General features: G+C 38.3%; 4 protein-coding genes across 7 annotated transcripts; 1 reads left to right on the top strand and 3 right to left on the bottom strand.

The window, feature by feature from the left end:
• Positions 1 to 534: 534 nt before the first annotated feature.
• On the bottom strand, positions 535 to 7,349 carry LOC112187168 (mitochondrial proton/calcium exchanger protein). Its single transcript, XM_024325842.2, has 14 exons — positions 6,607 to 7,349; positions 6,179 to 6,491; positions 5,628 to 5,774; positions 5,454 to 5,542; positions 5,275 to 5,367; positions 4,402 to 4,528; positions 4,145 to 4,209; positions 3,854 to 4,028; positions 3,298 to 3,492; positions 3,134 to 3,181; positions 2,553 to 2,699; positions 2,367 to 2,449; positions 1,678 to 1,793; positions 535 to 1,332 (listed from the first exon to the last, which is right to left on the bottom strand). Exons 1-14 carry the CDS (start codon positions 7,083 to 7,085, stop codon positions 1,247 to 1,249), a joined length of 2,163 nt encoding a protein of 720 aa, XP_024181610.1. The 5' UTR covers positions 7,086 to 7,349; the 3' UTR covers positions 535 to 1,246.
• A 456-nt stretch (positions 7,350 to 7,805) lies between these two features.
• LOC112186552 (40S ribosomal protein S24-1) lies at positions 7,806 to 9,788 on the bottom strand. The gene is made up of 5 exons (XM_024325001.2): positions 9,628 to 9,788; positions 9,397 to 9,438; positions 8,823 to 8,993; positions 8,237 to 8,323; positions 7,806 to 8,094 (listed from the first exon to the last, which is right to left on the bottom strand). The coding sequence occupies exons 1-5, from the start codon at positions 9,700 to 9,702 to the stop codon at positions 8,062 to 8,064; spliced, it is 408 nt and encodes a 135-aa protein (XP_024180769.1). The 5' UTR covers positions 9,703 to 9,788; the 3' UTR covers positions 7,806 to 8,061.
• A 1,330-nt stretch (positions 9,789 to 11,118) lies between these two features.
• Positions 11,119 to 16,176, bottom strand: LOC112186551 (integrin-linked protein kinase 1). Its single transcript, XM_024325000.2, has 12 exons — positions 15,408 to 16,176; positions 15,093 to 15,167; positions 14,887 to 14,991; positions 14,193 to 14,278; positions 13,750 to 13,870; positions 13,571 to 13,650; positions 13,326 to 13,388; positions 13,090 to 13,208; positions 12,930 to 13,015; positions 12,469 to 12,593; positions 11,742 to 11,873; positions 11,119 to 11,579 (listed from the first exon to the last, which is right to left on the bottom strand). The coding sequence occupies exons 1-12, from the start codon at positions 15,831 to 15,833 to the stop codon at positions 11,573 to 11,575; spliced, it is 1,425 nt and encodes a 474-aa protein (XP_024180768.1). The 5' UTR covers positions 15,834 to 16,176; the 3' UTR covers positions 11,119 to 11,572.
• A 798-nt stretch (positions 16,177 to 16,974) lies between these two features.
• LOC112186520 (acetolactate synthase small subunit 2, chloroplastic) lies at positions 16,975 to 21,502 on the top strand. Of its 4 annotated transcripts, none has more exons than XR_005807178.1 (14): positions 16,975 to 17,112; positions 17,200 to 17,447; positions 17,514 to 17,730; positions 17,893 to 17,976; positions 18,081 to 18,149; positions 18,273 to 18,356; positions 18,465 to 18,617; positions 19,178 to 19,264; positions 19,563 to 19,667; positions 20,137 to 20,259; positions 20,447 to 20,599; positions 20,768 to 20,828; positions 20,958 to 21,058; positions 21,315 to 21,502. XR_005807178.1 is itself a non-coding variant. In XM_024324971.2 (14 exons), exons 1-13 carry the CDS (start codon positions 17,074 to 17,076, stop codon positions 21,039 to 21,041), a joined length of 1,512 nt encoding a protein of 503 aa, XP_024180739.1. In that variant the 5' UTR covers positions 16,978 to 17,073; the 3' UTR covers positions 21,042 to 21,058; positions 21,315 to 21,500. The 4 variants fall into 4 exon arrangements, 3 of the variants coding, with proteins under 3 accessions (XP_040371247.1, XP_024180739.1, XP_040371246.1); XM_024324971.2 differs by having other exon boundaries at positions 16,978 to 17,112; positions 20,768 to 20,833; positions 21,315 to 21,500; XM_040515313.1 differs by lacking the exon at positions 21,315 to 21,502 and having other exon boundaries at positions 16,976 to 17,112; positions 20,958 to 21,268.
• Positions 21,503 to 21,610: the final 108 nt, after the last annotated feature.

Genomic DNA, 21,610 nt, shown 5'->3' with positions numbered 1-21,610 from the left:
ACTTTAGAGCCGTAATTAAGTGGGTTCGAATCGTTTATAGACACTATCAACTTTAAAATTACAGTTTTAAAAATGAGCTATCAATTACCAATCAAATTTTTTATATTTAATAATTCCTATCAAATTCAATTTTTCATTTTTTAGTACTTTAGAACAAATATTTCTTTAGAACATAAATTAAAATAAATAATACTATTTCTTTTTTCAATTTTCTAAATTGTCTTAAAACTTAGTGTTCATATACTTATCTTTGATTTTTCTTTTTGCGTATATGACATAGAGTTTCATACATTTTCAATCAAACTAGTTGGATTAACCAATAATATATTACCTATTTTTCTAAGTTCATTAAAATATATGTACTATTAATAGAAAATTAGTAGTAGCAATAATGTACCATTAATTTAGTAATAGTAATAATAATGTTAATATACTTGCCTTCCACAGTTCCATGCGCAAGAAAAGAAATAATAACAAAAAACAGAAAGTAAAGCAACATTATACCACACGACAAGCCAGTCATTCTCCCAGAGATAGCATAAATGATCCGAATGCATTACTTTATATGACTTGATCATGATGTTCACATCTACAGAAGCCAGTTCAGGGTTAAACTTTTGTCTTCTTAGGCATAAAAAACATGCGGCCTGCTAAACAATATACAGTGACACAGCCTCAATTCAAACCCTAGGCTTGCACAAAAATCACCATTCCCCTCTTTTTCTACCAATCAGAGGCACGCACCAAACATGACAAAACAATAGGTAAAGCAGACGTTGAATTTCAAGCAGCCAACAGCATATCAATCATCTTGCACAAAAACCACCATGCCCCTCGGTAGATCAGAGACACGCACCAAACATGACAAAACAATAGGTAAAGCAAACGTTGAATTTCAAGCAGCCAACAGCATATCAATCATCTTGAGTTTCAACTTTCAACTAAAGATTGACCGACTGACCATAACTTTCATCATTTTCATGTGACTAGATCTTTTATAGGGCATATATTTCTTAAGCCAAGTAGCATACTGTCATAACCTCGAGGAAGCCGAACAAAGAGGCCCCAATAAGTATTTGTACTTTTATACATCTGCACTGATTCTGATTTTATAGCTCTAGCTAGCAAATAGCATCGTCTCGTTTTTTGGATTTGCTAGAAGACTCAAAAACACCTGTGTATATAGCTAATCATATTCGCTGCTGCCATGACAAAAACAAGTCGTAAAAAGTGACCATGCTATCATCTATATTCGCCCATCTTCATCTGGGTTGTTTGCATCTTCAGTCCGACTTCCCAATTTCACAATGTCTTCCACAAGAATTTTACCATCTGCGCCACATGTAAGAGAATAACAACATGAAACTGTAAGCAAGTGTAAAAACAACCATACTAGTTCTTGAAAAAGGGACTAAAGAATAGTTGAAATAATCAACAAAAATGTAAACCAAAGGTGCTAGCACAACAACTTAATCAAATCCTTATCATCTTTCTGATTTCACATGGATACAGAACAAACTTTTTGTTTTTTTTTTTTTTGGGGGGAGGGGGCCAAGTAAATAAATTTCAAAAAGAATCTTTTCCAGTATAGATTTGCTTCATATCACCAGATGTTCCTTTATAATAATCATTTTTTTCTTACTGAAAGATGCCACAACAAAAAACAAGTGGACTGACCTCTATCTTTCGAGAGGTTGCCTATGAGTTCTTGGACACCTTCCTTGCCTAAAGTATTCTTCAGATAGTTTGCAGCAGCTGCAACCTCCTCAGCAGTTACTTTCCCATCAAAATCCCTGCACACATAATTTAATGCTGATAAATTTTGCTACGAGAACAAAATGTTAATACCATACATCAAAGCTGAGCCATTTTATCACTCAAAAACAATTCAAAATTCAAACCAACAACTGTTGATCGAATGGTAGATGCACATCAGGCTGAAACGCGTTCAGCCAAATCTAATTTGAAAAATCAAGTAGCATGAAAATCTAACAAAGGCTGTTAGTGTCTAAACATCTACAGGTATACAATAAATAAATAAATAAATAATAAGGATTGACAAGCTTTGGGTCATTATAAGATCTAACTCGATGATAACAATCTACTGCAAGGGCAGAACTTAGATCACTAACTACCATAACTTTAGGATGTATGCATGTTGTCCCATCTCTGGCTCACTGTGGCATATGTACAGCCAATATTATAAATATTGGCTAACGTACACAAGGGACTATATTTGAACCAAACAGATTTGCTTCCATCTAATAGATAGGCTTTCCGTGATGATGGCAAGATGTGACACGGCCCATAAAAGACGGGACAAAAAAAAAGCCAAAGAGGAAGCAAGATCTAAAATAACAATTCACCTGTCAAGTAGTTGGTAGCGATCACCAATTTGCGCATCCACATCATCAATTTCTTTTTCCAGATTTTGAAGCATCGAATCAACCTGAAATAAAGCAGAAGAAGAATAATCCATAGAGTGAACAAAGACTAACATATCATAAAGACTAACATATCATAAACAGATTATTTGGAGTTGAGCATCCAACCTTATCTATGAGTGCTGATGAAACATGATCAGCTTCGTCTTCAACACCAGCAGTATCAGTTTCATCTCGAGCAGCTCTATAAGCCTTGAAGGCATCCTTTTCACCATCTGTACCATCCTTTTCCACCATGCTATTGTAAAGTTCAATCTGGACACATTAGAGTAATCAAACTTCAGAAGAATATTCTAAAGACGAAGCAGATTGGATTGAAACATAAGCATACATTGAAAAGAAAAAACATTCCGACTGGAAATCATATGAAACTAGAGTTGCACGCTTATAACATGTAGACAGCAATCTCGTAATTAAATGACACTAAAAGTTGTTAAATCTACACCTCCTCCAAACCAGAAGAACAAAAGCATTAAGAATAACACCGGAGAAATACTGAAACGACTCAAAAGTCAGAACTGGAAACTATATATTGTATAGTTCTGTTAGTTACACCTTCAAACATGCCTGCAAAAATTTTGGCAAGGGATGACTAGCATGCAGACACAAGGGAGGGTTACCAAAGATAAATGATTTTGTCTTTAAAGATGCCTAAGACAAACCAAGAGCAATCCAAGGTTTTAATTTACCTCCTTGCTTACGAGCCTCAGGAATTCTTCACGCTCTGTACTCACTGACTGAAATATTTAGTCAAAAAACATAGTTAAATACAGTGTAGATGACAATGCATGAAATTTCAAGGGAGGAGAATCAGCAACTATAATCTTTGAAGGATATTAAGTTCAGTCATTACAGATGCAGAAGCTAAAACAGCCAAAGCACGACTTAGTTCGCAAAGCTGCTCTTGCTTTTCTAGTGTCCTTTCCTTGGCTTGCTCTTGTGCTTCTCTTGCTGTGGGAATAGTCATCTCTTTCAATGCCACATCTTCTTGACTAGCTTTAGATTCCTTGATTCTGCGTTGCTCTTCTTCCTCCCGCTCTTCTTCCTCCTGCAATATTAGAGATTACAATCAATAAAGTTATTCAGCACAAATAAACACTGAACAAACTAGAGACAGAAGTGAACTGGTACATCTTAGACGTAATTCCTAACCACACTTCTTAAGTCAGACATTCGTAGCATTATTTCAGAAGTGCCTTCCTAAACATTGCTATCAATCAATCCAATAATTGGTTTTGAGTACAGACAGCAGGATCCAAATAAGACGCACCAAAACTGGCTAATAAAAAATATAAAAAAAATGTGCATATCACCCCTGCAGACGGAACTAAGCAATTTCAGTTCTGTTCCTCAAGCACCCAAAGAACTGTTTATAAAGGCATTTAGGCATACAAAGCAAATATACTAACCTTGATCATTTCTTCCTGCATCTCTAAGTACTCCAACTTCCTCCTCCTTTCAGAAACAGAATCTTCAGATGGCAATGATGTAACATTAATAGTATCCACCACTTCATCTGGCATAGAAGTCAGTGTAGCTCGAACAGCTTCCTCTGGCTTCAATTTTCCAGACACATAGAAGGCCCTGCATTGAGCACGTCAAACAAATGAGTAAGACCAGCTCTCCTATCAAGATTAACATGAATGCTCCAGAAAAAGAAAATATGCAGGGGGCTACTCATTTTGTGGAGCTTAAAATACCTGGAAAGGATCAAAAGTGAGGATGGCACGGAGTGATTAAGAGACAAATCCAACCAATCACGAAGCTACATAAAGACATTAGAGATTTCATAAGCATGCAGAAACCTTTATGATCCCAAGTTACTCATACACAATACACAATACCCCCTCATACAACAGACAATACACGTGAGTAAGTATAAAAACAGCCTACATCCTCCATCAACTACTTATGGAACTGCAAAATAATTCCAAACTCAGATTTTTCAACCATATACCTGTTGACGCATTTCTTCCACAGAACGCAATCCAAGCATACCCCGCTCCCTGCAATCCTCACGAAGCTCGTCTTCTGAAAGTGACTCAACACCCTCCGCTTGAATTAACTTATCATCAGCTTTAATCCTGACATTAACGGAAGAAAAAAAAAACTGTTGACAGACATTCCAATCCAAACAAAAACACTTATATTTGGTGATGTATTTTTACACAAAAGGTTGGTAAACTCTTGCATGAGTTCATTTGTTATTTCCTCTTTCTGGTCACTGTTAGCTATTTTAAGCACAATCAGGATAACAGCATTTTGGAGAGATTCTTTATGTTCCCAGCGAGAACTCTTTAATGAATTACTCAAGATAGTAAATTCAAATCTTCAAAGGACGACTGTATTTCAAATGGTGACATAAATGTGAAGAGACATTTCAGAAACAGATGAGTAAATGATTTTTATAAAGCAGTTTTCAGAAATAATATTACCAATACAAATAATTAGGATTGCCAAAGGATAAATAAAAAAATGTGTGATGTAACCAAGAAATAACTATGTGTTCTCCAACTCCTATTTTTTTTTTTTTTTAAAGGAAAAAAGAAAATCCACTTTTCTCGTCTTAGTTCTCTTATTAGTAATCCCCTGCACACAAGTCTAATTTTGTACATAGGAAAAGCTAGGCAAAATAACTGGTATGAGATAGCAGATAAGTTGAGCCCATCCACTACCATCTAGCTGTCAAACATTGAGCATGGAACAGCACTAAGAATCTAGTAAATTTGACTTCAGATTCAATGAACTTTAAAATTCTTGTTTCAAACGCAAAACAAAACAAAAAAACATAATAGATATCTACTTTCTAGTGCATAAATATATCTCTTACCGCCTGAGTCTTTGCCGGAGCATATATCTCAAATATGCATCTGTACCATAAGGGCTTATACCCATATATTTGCACATATTGACTAAACGGGGCCTGAAAGCAACAGGAAACAAAGAAAGTTGACAGCAGAATTACAAGTCAACCAGGAAATAATAAAGTAAATAGTGTTAAAAGAAAACCTGCTGATGTTATCAAGGGTAAGTTCATCATTAAACAACTTGGCAAACCCCAAAATCTCCTCATTAGAGACCCCTGCACCCGTCCTCAGCTGCAGTTGCAGATAAGCAGGCATATAAACAGAATATATAAGAGAAAGAAGTTGGAAAGTGGACTATTGAAACAGAATTCCTCACCCTGCTTAAAAACCCATCAAGATCTTCTGCTGTTTGTTTGATTTCTCCGCTCCTTGAGTTTTGAACTTCCTTTGCCATTTCTTTGGCTGTGTCTTGAAGGAACTTAGCATACTCTATTCTTGCCTTTAGCTTCCTTTTCATTGCTTCCTATACATTGAAAATTCAGTTGCACTTAAACATACTACTACTAAGAAAGGGGAAATGCAAGTCCATCATATGTGAAAGGCATGCAGACATACATCAAAGCAAGTATCAACAGAGTCACAGAAACATAAACACACCAACACAACAGTTGGGCAAAATGTATCATGGCAGGCTAAGTATATGCTGAATTTCACCACAGGTTCTTCAGTAGCCACGACTGGAAATTCATGCATATGTGGTTTCCTATGAGCAAGGTTAGGGCTACGTCAAAATCTGAATTAGACTCTCATACGGGAATATTCAAAACAAGAGAAAACAGAATGCACACACGAAAGCAAAAGCCCACAACTGTAACAGATACACAGTACGTTCCACATAAGTTTTAACAAATTAAGAATCACTAGTACCTCTTCTTTCAATTTGTCTTGAAAGGTTGAAGGCAACATGTTGGGAAACAACTTGAGGAATACTGGCAGCAAGAATTCCATGAATGGAACAATGATAAACACTGCAAATGGAACTAGCCTAAAGATATCAGCTGTTGTACGCGTCAGCTGCTGCCTCTCCCTTCTGGAGAGAGTCTTGCCACCAGCAAGCTTGAGCAGCAATCTCGAACAGATCCTCACATCAGTGCCGAGTAGCTTAAAACCCAACCAGTAATGCTGCAATGTTGACACAATCTCCTTTTTCCAGTGAGCAAGCTTATTGGCCCAGTCCTCCCTGCACCAAACACCATATGCGAAAATGTAATCAAATCATGTTGTTTTGCTTATAGCTGGCTAGCTAGGCAATCATCGAAAACAACACAGATACAGATACAGACTATAAACCTAACCTGCTCATGGAAGCCACAGCTCTCAAAGCGGGACCGATCCCCAAAAAAGTGGCCCACACTTTCTTCAACATTTTGGAAACCTTCTGAGACCCCTGCAGCTTCTTGGCCTTGGCGGCTTTGGCAGTGGAGCTGAGGCCTTGCACAGCTTGATCGCAATCCTCCGGAGAAGCTTGCTTTCTTTTGTCGCAGACCCGGCCTTCGTTATCCTCATCGTCCGGGGGCGGCGGTTTGGCCGGCGCGGTGGCGGTGGTGACAGTACGAACGGACTGAGCGATCCATCTGACACCCATCGGAGGTGGCTGGGGGAATCGCCGGAATTCCTCTTTGGCAATCGAAAATCTATCGTCATCATTGACGCCGGTGCTGAAAGAGGAATTCAAGCCAGCGTGGCAATGCCCCAGCCACCGGGTTGTGCGGGAGGAGGCGCTCACATAGTCCCTCAACAATCTGCTCCGTCTGAAAATCGCTCTCGAAGCCATTTAGGTCGGTCTCAGATTAAGCAGCGATACGCATAATCAATCGAGACAAGGGGGACGAGGAGTGTAGAGTACTCTACGATGTTTCTAGAAGGCAGTGTGGATTTTAATTTTGATTGGCAAACAAAATACCAGAAGGCGGAAACCTTCTCTCTGCAATTTTTAGGGTTTAGGGGTTTTATGTAATCCCAAGTCACCAGAGACTAGATTTTTCTGCAATAAAATAATTAATTTCGAAAAATCCGAGTTAACCCAAATTGACCGGACCAACCAGATCGATCGTCGCGGAAAATGAACAACTTTTTGTCCAAGAAAATGACGCCGTCCACAAGCAAAACCCATTTAGGCGTTAGGGTCTTTCATTACAAGTTCAATTTTTCAGACCAATACGATATCAAAGAGAGGATATTCTTTATGACCAAATATATTCCTAACTGGGAATGGGATTGACGGACGTGATAGTTGCGATGAAGTTCTGCTTCTGTGATTATTTACGTCTCTGTTTTTTCCTCTTCTATTTTGGCAATATATAAGTTTATGGGTTTAGAGTTTAGATACAGCAACACTAATTTTGGGCAGAGGAAGCAATGCTAATTCTCTTTGGTATCAACTTGATTAGAGCTCCTTGTCAAAAAAATTAAAAATAAAACTTGATTAGAGCAAAGCCCCATAAACTATACAACAACCACTATTTCCATTAACGATAACTAAAAACTAGGCTGATGAAGCAACTCGTAGGCTCTTATCCGTGACATAATGTAGATGATATTCACTATTTTTAAGTACCAGAATGGGCCCAATATGGGGTAATTCAAAATAAATTCAAAGCTTATAAGCTACAGAACTCATTGTCTATTAGCCTCCGACTCCAAAGAAAAATAATATCCGGAAATTTATAGTTCACTAACAAAAGAAAATGAGAATAACGACATGGGAGGTTGTTGCAGAAACATGCAGTCTCAAACTGTGTACTAGAAGCTCATTTCTTCTTGGCAGCATCACCAGCCTTGGTCTGCACATAACAATTACAAAGATACAGCAAATCAATGAGAAGTTACTGCAAAACAGTAAAGTAAATGACACAAGGCAAGCTTGAACCGTGAGTTCTAGGCTTTACCAACTGCTAGATTACATAAGAAAACAATATTTCTCACCTTCTTTACTCCACGGATCTTCTTAGCTCTGTTCTTCCTTTCCTTGAGTTGCTTCCTTGACTTATCCACCTTTTTGTCCAGTCCATTCTGCACAAGCAGCCACATATAATGAGAGGAGATATTGTGTCTTAAACTTATAAGAACCATGTGCATTTCACCCAAAACCAAATATTGATTCTTTGAATGGTGTAGAATACATAAGAAATGACTCATAGAAACTTTGATATCATTAGCTGACCCATAACCAATTATCAGTTAACTTGGAAACACTGTGTATGTAGCAGCAGAGGCAGTAACAATACACACAGTTAATGCTCTAATTGAGCTACCAAGTCTCCTCATGTAAGGTAATAGAGAGTCAAAATACACTACTGAGCTGACTAAGAACAGAAGAACCTCTATTAGTAAAAAGTAACCATGAGTTAAAAGTAAATTTATAGCCAGAAGGGCCTTTGTACTGAGCAGCTGAGCTCTTGCTAGAAGTAAAGGAAAAGAACACCAGCTCAATTGAGCATAGATTTTAACATAGGTCTGAAAAAGAATTACAATGTTCATGTAATGAACAAGAGGCAAGAAGGAAAGTTACCCTGATGAGCCTGTACTTTGGCTCAAACTTCTTGGCATTCTCTACAGAATCATAAATCAGGCCAAAACCAGTGGATTTACCCCCTCCAAAATGGGTGCGGAACTTGAAAACAAAGATGGCATTTGTATCCTTCACTTCGTACATCCTTGCCAGTTTCTCCTTCAACTCGGCCTTCAATATGAGAAGAAACACATTAAATAAAGCTACACTACAGAATGCATATTCTAACAAAACTTGAAGAAAAAAGGTGAGAATAGAAACACATTATGTTAGTATAAACACTGTTTAGAAGACGGCTAAAACAAAAAAAAAGGGTTGAGAAACTGCAACTGAGCAGCCAAATCTCAGGACCATAATCTAAGCTTGAAAATCTTTCTTTGGAATAATAATAACAATCAGCCAACAAAACATAGTTTTCAACAGTTTAAAGTGAACAAACACGCAATTTATGAATATCAATTCCATTATTTTCCCGAATATCAAAACAGTGGAACTGAAATATATTATCAGTGGCGGTCAAAAAAATCAAAACCTTAGAGAGAGAGAGAGAGAGAGAGAGAGAGAGAGAACAAACCTTGGAGACGTTTGGTCTTCCTGGATGCAAAACATCGATGACCTGTGAATTCAAGCGAAGAAGACATAAAAAGTAAAATTAGATTGGCATGTACAAAACTATTAGCAGGTATTAACCATCAATACTGGATCTGGTGATCAATATTTGAGTTGGAAATGAGGAAAACGATTGCTTATGGTTTCTAGTTATGCAAACAAGATTAGACTAGTAGGTAGAAGATAGAAGACTCACGAATTGCTTCCTGGAGAGAAGACGATTTGTCATGAACTTCCTGGTTCGGATCGTAACCGCCTTGTTATCGGCCATGGCTTGTTTCTCTTTCTGGCTGCGCCTCCCCCGCTACTCTGGTTTCTCTTGAGAATTCTCGAGTTGAGAGTGATTAGGGTTAGAGGGGATAGTATCAAATAGATAGGGGCCTTAGTTCTGGGCCAATCTACTTCAACGAAATGGTCCGGACCCAATCTTTTAATAAATATAACCCATTGCTCATGGGCCTATTTGGGACAACACTTCTCCCCGAGGATACATTGAAATATAAAATTTATAATTTATCATTTTTTTATTTTTTTTTAATTCAAAAGCGCTTTATATATGGCTCTCCCAAATGCAATTTATAATTTTTTATTTCTTTTGTTTTACATTTTTGTGGTCTAAGAAACTTATTCCAACATGACAGCTCTAGGGAGTTCATCGGAGGTAGTGGCACTGTCACATAGGCGTCAAGGGATTTCATGTAATCTTTTGCCCAGGAAAACCCATAATAGTCTTCAAGGCTCAACTGCCTAAGACTATCCCCTTGGCCTCCATCTCCTTTATAGCTTTCGCCCTTCCTAAGCCTAAGCCAAGTGTGGAGCATAGGTTACGAGCCTATTCATATAGGGTTGCTTCTATGAGTTTTCTAAAGGGTGAAATTGTTCCTATACCACAACTACATGCTTAGGCAGATTCGATTAGCTATGGGACTGTTCAAGTATCTAAATTTTCTTGCTCATTCTTCTTTCTTTAATTTGGATTACGTGGTCGTCCTACACCTACAAGCAAGGCCTTGGATTGGTTGAATCATTATTGAGCATTACTCTTTCTTTCGAACTTGAAGGAACCCATTAGTACAGTTGTTAAAACATGTACTTCACGCAAGTCTGGATGGATAGCGTTTTTATCCGAAAACGATTGTTTAATTCGTTCACAAGGAGTCACACCAATGGGTCCTAATTCAACGAGAGCCTAATTAACATTATCAGACAAGGATTGAAAAAAAAAGGTTCATCAATCATACAGACTTCACCTTTCGTGATTCATAGTTTCTATATCTTCACGAGTCATCATATAATATGTGATCAAAAATGAAAAAAGTTTTGGACGATCGATAATCTGTGTGATTAATCAGTCATGCAAGGACATCGATCCGCCAAAGGAATTCCTTGATGCCAACTTCGAAAAGGCTTCTAGGCTTCTTCCATTAATTATACACTCGATGATTTATACAGAATCCTATTAAAACTGAAAACCAATCACCATACCAGTTCAATTAGTTCATTCTATTATGCTAGATGGGTGGGATAGCTGAAATAGGTTTCCTAATGCAGAACACAAGTCTACTCCTACAATAAAGCTCAAGTACAAACAAAGACCAACCAGTTTTTGATTCTCCAGTAGAGGTATGACCTTTTTAAAATATCTGTCTTCAAAAACCAACAACAATCTAAATGCTCCTCCTACTCATATCCAAAAGAGTTCTACTTCCCATTTTCGGAAGCTTCCTACAATTTTGATACTCCATACATAGCAGTGCAGCCCCATCATTCCATCAACACCATTTACAAAGCTCTTCCATAATCGTGTTATATTTATTCTTTTTGACTGCAAAATATGGTGTTTATAGGGCCGGATCCCGATGCAGTGATATTATGTCGTGTACATTATTATCTATGTATGTAAACAAAGGATCTATAAGAAAGCTTCTTCACACATCATGATGATACATAGAAAGGAACTGTACCAGCTCCTTCACAAACATCAAATATGGGATAAATCAACTTTTATGCTGACTCGATTGATCAACTCAAGCCCCTCTCCAGTGATTAGTAATAGCATTGCAGCATGGAGCCCCAGAACACCGAGTCTACCCCAATCCTTTTCTCTTTTTGTTTCTGATGGAACTGAGTGCCTCCTCTTGTTATTTCCTGCATGTGATCAAATCATTAAGGATTACATTATTAGAGTAACAGAGTAAATGAGAGCAAAACTAAATGCCAGACATCTCTAGACATCCAATTGATGTTCCATGTCTCAAAGTATTAGGCCAACACTAGAAGCTTTAGGAGATACTTAAAAGGGATACATACCAAGGAAGCTTAAAAGTATCTTTCCACCATCCCTGCTTTGTGCAGTTTGCAACTATCTTATCCAACCGTATAATAATCTCAGAGAATGTTGGCCTACAACGAGGCTCTGGATGCCAACATTCCTCAATCAACCTGTATATACATTAATTAGTATTTAGAGCATTATCATTCATTTTTAAGAACCATAAGAAACGAGTTAACATTATTAACTTAGACCAGATATTCCTCACTATCATATGTTTAATAAGAAATTATAAGCTAGTGTTCAACAGCACCCTCAGCATTCAACACCTCAAGCCAGAAGGCATGACTTGACATAGAATGCCATTATATATGTAGAATAAAAATTGCATTTCATTTTTCTGAAAAAGATAAATCCCCACATGTCCAAATGATGGGAGTGACTGAGATAATTTGCATATTCCAAAGGTACTGGTGATTCTATAAATCCATGAAGGATCCAACTAAATAATTATCTTCCTTCCAAGAAACAAAATGAAACCCAGAAAAAACCTGGAGTTCCTAAGCTATCTTTCCAAAGAAAAGGATAAACACATGATGAACAGGATACCGACTAAATGTTCTCTAGGTGTCAGTGTATTGCACGCTTTACTTTTGAGTTGTTAAATAGATATTGTAATTCAGTAAAAAAAAATTCATCAATTTGGCCACCAATTTTAGATGAAGTGGACAAATATTAAACTGAGAAATTAGAAATCAAACATACTCTTTTAGTACAGCAGGATAACTTTTTGACTTCGTTCTCATCGGTGGTCTTTTCCCTTCTAAACACATCATTTTGACAGCCTCTTCAATAGGCTTGGGATGGAATGGCTGTACACCCTCAATCATCTATGCCAATATAAAAAGAAATGTGAAACCGGAAGTCAAGACTTCATGTACAACTAATAGACAACTGGTTATTATTTCCAGAAAACAAACTCCACAAGAAGGTAAACAGTAAACACCACACACAAAGTGCCCCAAAACTACCAGGGTTCTATGATTAGAATCAGAAGCCAATGCCTCAAAAAGGGTTACATAAGTCATATACTATGTGAATGTGTAGCTGCGTATGCAATGAACAGACAAGACAGGCAGGATGAGAAACCCACGAAATTGAAAATCCTTCCTTGCTAAACTGGCAATGTATAATGTTTCGGAACATGAAGATAGAAAGAAAAGTACCTCATATAATATGAGTCCGAAAGAATATGCATCCACACTTCTGTCAAAAATTTCATCTTTGTAAGTCTCAGGTGCCACATAGAGACCTACAGCACAGGAGAAAAATTGTAACTCAAGCCATAATGAATATTTTCAGATGAGGCTCAGTTACACAACTTACTTGAATGATTGTGTGCCCAAGGCTGTGCCAGTTTTGCTTTGTCAGGAGAAATATATGACAACCTTATCAACCCGAATCCAGATATCTTCAAGTGACCTCCATTATCGAGCAAAATATTTCTGGCACCTTACCAAAATTTCGAATATTAAAGAACAGCACATCCCAATAATAACGAACAAAATTCAACATACAATTGTTACAGACATTAAACCAACTTTTGCAGTTGGTTGCCTTACTTTGGCTTTAAGTCGCAGTGGATTATTGGGTCTGGTTTACATTCGTGAAGATAATTCATGCCCCTGATAACAACAATAATAAAAAAAAACAAATGTAAATATATGAGCAAGCTGAGACTAGCTGCAGAAGCATTGGAAGGAAGAGCAAACTTGAGTAACTTAAACATATGACGTGTGAGGCTCTCTATTCAATTGGGACCATAAGGCACTTCAGAAGTAATGGCTGGAAAATAAATTGCACATGCCTTGCAATGTCAAGAGCAAATCTCAGTGCTTTTGATGGAGATAATCGTCCTTTCTTTTGAATATAGCTTCCTAAGTCACCCTGAAAGATCACCATCAAAAGAGTTGTCAATTCATGCTTAAGATATATAAGTGGCTTATGCACATGTGCTCGGGCATGCAAAAGATAGATATCTCTTACTTTCGCATGATATTCTACAACAATCATCATGGGTATATTCTGGGTAACAGCACCAACGAACTGAACGACGTTTGGATGCCGAACCTTCTCTAGCAACGTCAATTCATTGTTGAAAGCATTTCTGTTCAATTTATAGAAAAATATCAAAAGGCATATCATAAGAACTGTCAGAAGTCTACAATAGAAAGCTGTATCATGGAAGTCCCCAGAATGGCAAAGAATTTAGCAACACTAAAAGGGTGAAGGCTCACATATGTAAGTTTTGATTTTTGCATAATTTTTCATCAAAAGGGGAACTTAACATATCACTCATCAGCCAACTAGGTTTGATCCACAAGTGTCTATGATTCAGTAGAGCATAATTTTATTAGAAACTAAAGCCAAAATAAATTCTTTATTGGCACAATCTTAGTTAGGTGAGGGGATCGAGTTTGAGCACATACATGCATTCAGGGTCTGAATAGCTTTCCTTGTCTACTATCTTTACAGAAACCTTTGTACCGTTCCATTTAGCCACTTGATACGTTCCCTGTTGAGGTAGACAGAAACCATATACTTGATCAGGCATGAGAAAACACACTAAACATTAAAGTTGTGTAGCTCTCCCAGATAAAATTGCATGCAACCCTTTTCTCCATAGAGATTTATCAAAATGAAAAGGCAACAGAAAGACCGGCCAACCCCTTTCCAGTTTAAAGGATGTATAGTGATGTTTAATGCTGAGGAAGCAGGAATCATTGTTGCGAGAGTATTTATGCATAAACAAAAACTTGTGGGAAAAAAATAGCATTTCGATCGTTGTGTAGAATCCCAAAGTTCATGCAAGAGGTGCCTAATATACCTTATTAGAGTAATGATGGAAAAGAGACCTTTGTCAGTCATCAGTCATCACACTTGAATACTTAAACAAAATGAGTTATGCAGAGTTAAAGTTTGTGGCTCATTTGCATCGTTATGCCTCCCGACGAAATCAGTTAAAGAAGACAGAGACTTTTAATTTTCTCACATCACACCATAGGGAGCTGGATGCAGAGAAACTGCCTTCCATTCCCACCAAACCATGACCTAATTTGGAAGCATACATGATCTTTCAGAAGAGCAGAAATCTAAATTAAAATAGTGGAGAAAAAGGACAACCTTGGTGATGCCATCACTCTTTCGAACTTGAAGCTCTAATGGGTTGAGCTCATACTCCGGAACTTCTCGAGGATTTGCAACAGTCATCGGGGTCTTCCTGGTTTTCTAGAGTAATGGAGAAATACCAATTTGTTAATCTCCATGCAGCTGGGGGCACAAAGTTTAATTTGAATCAAAAATAAGAAACAATTAAGTTGATAGTGTACCGGAACTTTGGCTCCCCGTGCTTTCAAAATGTTGTACACATCCGTATTCCCATAATACTTGGCATCGGCAGCTGCCTGTCCACATATTGAGAAGATCGAAGAGCAGATTAAAGTAACTCATAAAAGAATTTTGCGGATGGACTAATTACTACGTACGTACGTACGGTACAACTTTGAAGGTTGAGCCCTTAACGTACTCTTGGTTTAATTAGGCGCAAATAAGTAGAATTGAAATGGAAAGCAAGAATGAATAGAAATAGAAATAGAAATAGAAATAGAAATAGTAATGAAGAGAATATATATATAGTGTAGTACCGTACTGCCCCAGCGATCGCGAGCATCGATGTTGGCCTTGCGGCTGAGCAAGAGCCTGCAAACGTCGATGTGACCCTCGCAGGCGGCGATGTGCAGCGCGGTGCGGCCATCCAAGTCGATGCTGTTGACGTCAATGCCTTGATTGAGAAGGTCTTCGACGCCATGGACGTCGCCTCGGCAGGCCAGGAAGAGCAAGTGCATGGTGGAGTCGAGATTCTCCGGCACGGACAGCTCGGAGTCGTCTTCGCTGGGGCTGCGCCGAATCGGGTCGAGCGAGGACTGGCGGCCGAAGCTGAAGCGGAGGTTGTTCCGCCTGGGGTCGAGCGAGGATTGCCGGCTGAACTGCCGGCTGAGGTTACGCCGGAGCGAGCCGGTCGAGAACTGCCGGGAAATGCCTCGCTTAAGCTGCGCCGCGATGTTCTCCATTTTTTTTTAGAGATCGATGACCAATCCCAGAATCGCGGTGGCGTGCGTCAGCGAAACATGATGAGCATTTGATCGACGACGCTCCTCGATCTCTTGTTTTTGGCTTTGGTGGTAATGGCGGTGGTTCGGATCGAGAGCTTAGAATGGGGAGTGAGAGAAGCTCTCGATGCCGATAGAGAGAAGATGAGAGATGGATATTTGGGTCAGAAAAGAGAACAAGGAGGAAGAAGAAGAAGAGAGATCCGAGTGATGCGCGTCATCTGAATATTCAAGGAAGAGAGAGAAACTTCTTAACGGTGGTGTGCTATCCGTCTCCAGTTTCCACACACTGGTGCGCAAAAGCCTCCTCCTCTATTTATTTATTTATTTATTTATTTATTTTTTATAAATAAACAAATCTGTAATTAAAATAAATAGCTCGCATTAACGCGGCGAACGCTTGTTTGCTCACGTGTCTGACGTTTGTGCCTTCCGCAGAGAGTGCCAGAAGTGGTTATTACATTTTGATTGACAAATGAGAAGGACCGTCCTTGTTTTTACTTAATACGTAAAAGTTGATTGAGAATGATTTAGGTGATAGAATCAGAATGAGGGATGGGTGGATGAATCATGATGACTAGATCTACATGATGGGCTCTGTGCAAGTCAGTCCACTTGCAGGTCAACCCGGCCGACAAGCTTTATAATTTGTCCACAAGTCCGCTCAGTATGAATAAACTTTAATTAATTACAGAAAAAATAGATTAAATTAAAATCAAAATGACTTTAATGGAATGAAAGCAACGGCGTTTGATTCATTGATGGAAACAAATACTATGAAAAGTACCATTCAAGAACCCAGAAGGAGTATGTTGAGGACAGCCCATCTCGATCAAATGAAGCCCATCATCATCATCATCATCATCATCATTTCATTAAATAAACACGTAGCAGCCCACCCAATTCCAATCACCAACGAACTTTTTTTACGGCCACCGTACTGCCCAGCTTTCTTTTAATAATTTCAATGAAAGTTTATCATTTAGATTTTAGACAAACAATTTCGATTTGTGGAATTAAGATCGACCACCATGATTCGGATTCCTCAATCAGTCCAGTCCTCCTCCTTGGACAATTTCTCCTTTTGGTTTTGGGGCTGATCCACCACCTACCAGAGAGAATCCAAAGTCCAGACCCATCAGAAGTCTGTTGGGCCCTCGTCTCGTACCAGCCAGGCCGGAACCACCGAAGATCCAAGAAGATGACATGGCCGCCCAAGGGGCGTTATAGTCAAATCACTGTTAGTACTCTATAAATATAGATATATATTACTCTTTGGTCAATAGACGTCACTGACTCCCTCTCCTCATCTCTGTCTGTCTCGCAGACTCTTATGGCCATGGCAACTATTTCAGCTCCACCCCATCCCTCCTCAACGTTTCACTCTCCCAAACAGCTGTCTTCCTCTTCCGGCAGCCTCTGCTTTTCCTTGTCTGAAACTCTTACCTTCCCTTCATCATCATCATCGGCTTCGAGATCGATAAGTCACAACAAACTCACCCTCTACGCTACTAGAAGCATCCACCAGAACATCTCCAATAACGGCTCTCCCCCTCCTCCAACCCCCGGCGCCAAGTAAGTATTGTGTTTTAGTATTTGTTTTTCAATCCAATTTATTGATATATTGATCAACTCGATCAGGGGAGTGAGGAGGCATGCTATTTCAGTGTTCGTTGGGGACGAAAGCGGAATGATTAATCGGATTTCAGGGGTGTTTGCAAGGCGGGGTTACAACATCGAATCTCTGGCTGTTGGTTTGAATAAGGACAAAGCCCTCTTCACCATTGTCGTTTCTGGCACCGATAATGTCTTGCGCCAAGTCATTGAGCAGCTTAACAAGCTCGTCAATGTTATCAAGGTTTTCACTTTGTTTTCTTTCTCTTTCTACCGCTATTTTCCCCTTCCAAAAGTACCTTCTTCTTTTTCTAAGTTCCAATTAGAATTCACTTAACTACTGTTTCAATCATTTCATTTCTGCAGCATTATGTGTTGAACTGCAATCTATCTTAATTATGTGTAGGTTGAGGATCTCTCTAATGAGCCTCAAGTAGAACGTGAACTAATGCTTATAAAAGTAAATGCGGATCCGAGTTACCTTGCTGAGGTATTTATCACTTGAACATCACAACTTTTCCTCCAAGTTAAGATTTTTTTTGTTCTGTCTATAATGAATTTTTGTTCTGTCTTTTGTTTGTTTCTAATTTGCAGATCAAGTGGTTGGTGAATATATTTAGAGCAAAAATTGTGGATATCTCAGACTACTCAGTCACCATTGAGGTAGTCATTTTTGAAGGTTTAATGCAGATATCATCTCTCCAGTATCTCCACGACTGAAACTGTTTTCATGTTTACTTATCAAGTCTTTAGGCTGAGTTACTTACTTGGTTTTTTATGATTCAGGTGACAGGAGATCCTGGGAAAATGGTTGCTCTGCAAAGAAATTTAAGCAAGTTTGGGATCAGAGAAATTGCCAGAACCGGAAAGGTGTCAACTTCAATGACCATAAGCGGCAATTTTAGTTGTTTTCTTCTACTTCTAATTACTCATACCCTATATGCATGTTTTAATATCTTTTATCTTTCCTGCTAGTAGATAGCTTTGAGGAGAGAAAAGTTGGGTGCTTCCGCTCCATTTTGGCGCTATTCAGCAGCTTCATATCCAGATCTTGAGAGAACAGTGACTGTTGATGCTCTTGCAGGAGTTGAGAAGGGAGTTGTTAACGCCGAATCTGATACATCTTCTGGGGTATATCCTTCCTCAGCCTACAGAAAGTTTGTGCTTTACATTTCCTTTATATATTTTGGTTTCCTCTACGTTTTACAATGGGATTGTAGCATGAGGCTGCTCCTTTTCCCTCATAAACAGAGTGGAATTGTTGAAAGAAAAAGAGGGACTTTATACAGTTTTGTATCTAACTTGATTTAACATTTCTTTTTATTTTGATGTAATAAATAGAATCCATGTTGTAATTAGATCGTCTTGCATGAACTCCAAATCACACTAATCTGTAAAGTTTAATAAGGTATTGTCTAATCCTATCCATGGAGTTTATGGCTAAACTAGGTGGATGTACATAGTACCTATGCAGAAACAAAGAATGTCTTCAAACTTAAATTGTATCTTGTTCAAGACGTTATGAGACTTTAGCTGTATGCTATAGCTGTATTATCTGTTTATCTCTGCTATAATTTCTTTGCATGAATATACCACTTTTATCTTTAAAGGCAGTGATATATTATTTCTTATGGTATAACAGCAAGTCATTATTGACCCATAGATTGATCTATCTGTATTTGTTTCTGAAGGGTGATGTTTATCCTGTGGAGCCTTCTGGTACCGTTACTGTCAATCAAGTCCTTAATGCTAACTGGGGTGCTCTTAATGATGATGATGTAAGCAAGAAATCTTATTTCTGCTCATATTTAGGTTTTTTCCCTCCCCATTCAGTAGGGTGCAAGTCATACACTACAACAATCACTCAGTTATGTTCAAGTGTATCGAAACTGTTCACCACTAAAGTGTGATCCACAAATACTAGCATATGCAATATATTTCTGTCTGAGAAAGCTAGAATAGCTTACCATCAAGTGCCTTTTATCATTTTATGAAATGTAATTTTGTATGTTCATTTTCCTAATTTCTTTCTCAAATTAATTTCCTTTCTTTTTTCTATTGAGCTACTCTCTACAGACAAGTGGACTTCGATCGCACACTTTATCTATGCTTGTAAATGATGTTCCTGGGGTTCTTTACATTATTACGGGCGTTTTTGCTCGAAGGGGTTATAACATTCAGGTATATCTTTTTAGACTGGTATTCTCATCTTTTATTTCATCTTTATATTTCAGCCCAAAAATTGAAAGTAAACATTGAATATATAAATAATGACCAAATGTGAAGCTAGACTAAAGTCCGACCAGTTAGAGGAAAGCAGCCACGTTTATTATAGCTGAGTAAAAAGTAGCCGCTTGTTTAGGGGGAATGTTCTTGACATTTTGTATAATAGAACAAAGAAAACTAAAATGTCACTTTGAATCATGATCAAGACTCTTGGAAGACTTAAAGGTTGATGATTGACTCTTTAATTGACACTCATATCTTAACCAAATCAAGTATTGGTTGACATTATAGAATTAAGACTCCAAAAACATCTGACACTCCATTCAGAAAAGATTTATTTTTGGCTGATATATCCTCCTTTCTGTCTTCCATTCTGTTTGAAGTTCTAGGCATCTGTCTAACTATGCTGGTTTCTTGTTATCAGAGTTTAGCTGTTGGCCATGCAGAAGTTGAGGGGCAATCTCGCATTACTACTGTTGTTCCTGGTACAGATGAATCGATTAGCAAGTTGGTGCAACAGCTCTATAAGCTTGTCGATGTGCATGACGTGAGTATGTTTAACTATTCTAAAGAAAGCATTTCGTTGATGCATTAACATATTAGCACAACTTATCTGTTGTGATCAATGCAATGAGTGAATATAATGATATGCTTTCTAGTTCATGTAAAACTGTATATGCAAGCATTGTCTGCTCTGCACCGCACTCTTTGTGGCTTACTGGTGACTTGTTCAGGTTCGAGATCTTACCAACTTGCCATTTGCTGAGCGGGAATTGATGTTGATAAAAATTGCTGCCAATGCTGTTGCTCGGAGAGATGTACTTGACATTGGAAACATCTTTAGGGCCAAGGCGGTTGATGTTTCTGACCACACTATAACCCTTGAGGTGAATTTGCCCTTTTCAATATTTAGAATTAACTAGAACTGTGATTTTTTTTATTGGAATTCTGGATCCCTGTTGAATGCTGCCAGAAGGATTTTGCCTTCTCATGTTTTCAATAAATATTCCACCACTATTAGCACTGATAATCTTGATCAATATGTTTTTATCCAGCTCACAGGAGACCTGAACAAGATGGTTGCACTGCAGAGATTGTTAGAACCCTATGGGATTTGTGAGGTTTGTCCTGCAATCTTAATCTTGTCTCATAACTTTTAATATAGGGTAAGGCTGTTTTGCCAATAGGGCTTTATTCTTGCTTTTCAAATATGAATGATTCTGGTTATGTCTGTGGGTTTTGCAGGTGGCGCGTACTGGAAGAATTGCTCTGGTGCGTGAGTCAGGGGTTGATTCTAGATATCTCCGTGGATATTCTTTACCTCTTTAGTTTGACAAGCTGCAAGGGTGAGTGAGTGTGAGTTATAAATGTGTGCAAGGCAAATATGCATATATCTTGTACATGCATATCATCAAGCGTACAATTACGACTAGCAGATTTATTGTTCTCAAAATTTTGTTGCACATCAACTTTGATTAGGTTATTAAAAGTTTGTCACACTATATATAGAGTCTTAATTTTATTTTCATAATAATATTCAACTCCTAACACAATTAGCAACAGACTATAAGAGCTAGTCTAGATAATTTCTAGTTTTTCCAGTTTGCCTGTATGTATAGCACATCGGTCAATCAGGAATTCAGGAGAAACTGCACCCACCTATTTCCCAGCCTTGCGGCCTTTGAAGATGCAAAACAGAGCTGCTGGGGCAGACTCGAGCCTTGATTCATAGAGTAGGAGACTCTGGCACATTTGGTCCCTCAACGCCACCTGCTTGTTCCTCATAGTTGCATTCTTTTTGTCAGGATGATCACTGTCGCAGCATATAATCAAGTTACCAGCTTTCAAGTAGCTAAGCTAGCCTTGTTGTACTGCGACTTCTTACTACATCTGCATGT

Source organism: Rosa chinensis, chromosome 2 (genome assembly GCF_002994745.2).
Source record: "Rosa chinensis cultivar Old Blush chromosome 2, RchiOBHm-V2, whole genome shotgun sequence".
NCBI lineage: Eukaryota > Viridiplantae > Streptophyta > Magnoliopsida > Rosales > Rosaceae > Rosa > Rosa chinensis.
The sequence above is the reverse complement of the archived record's forward strand: the minus strand, read 5'-3'. Positions and strand labels throughout refer to the sequence as shown.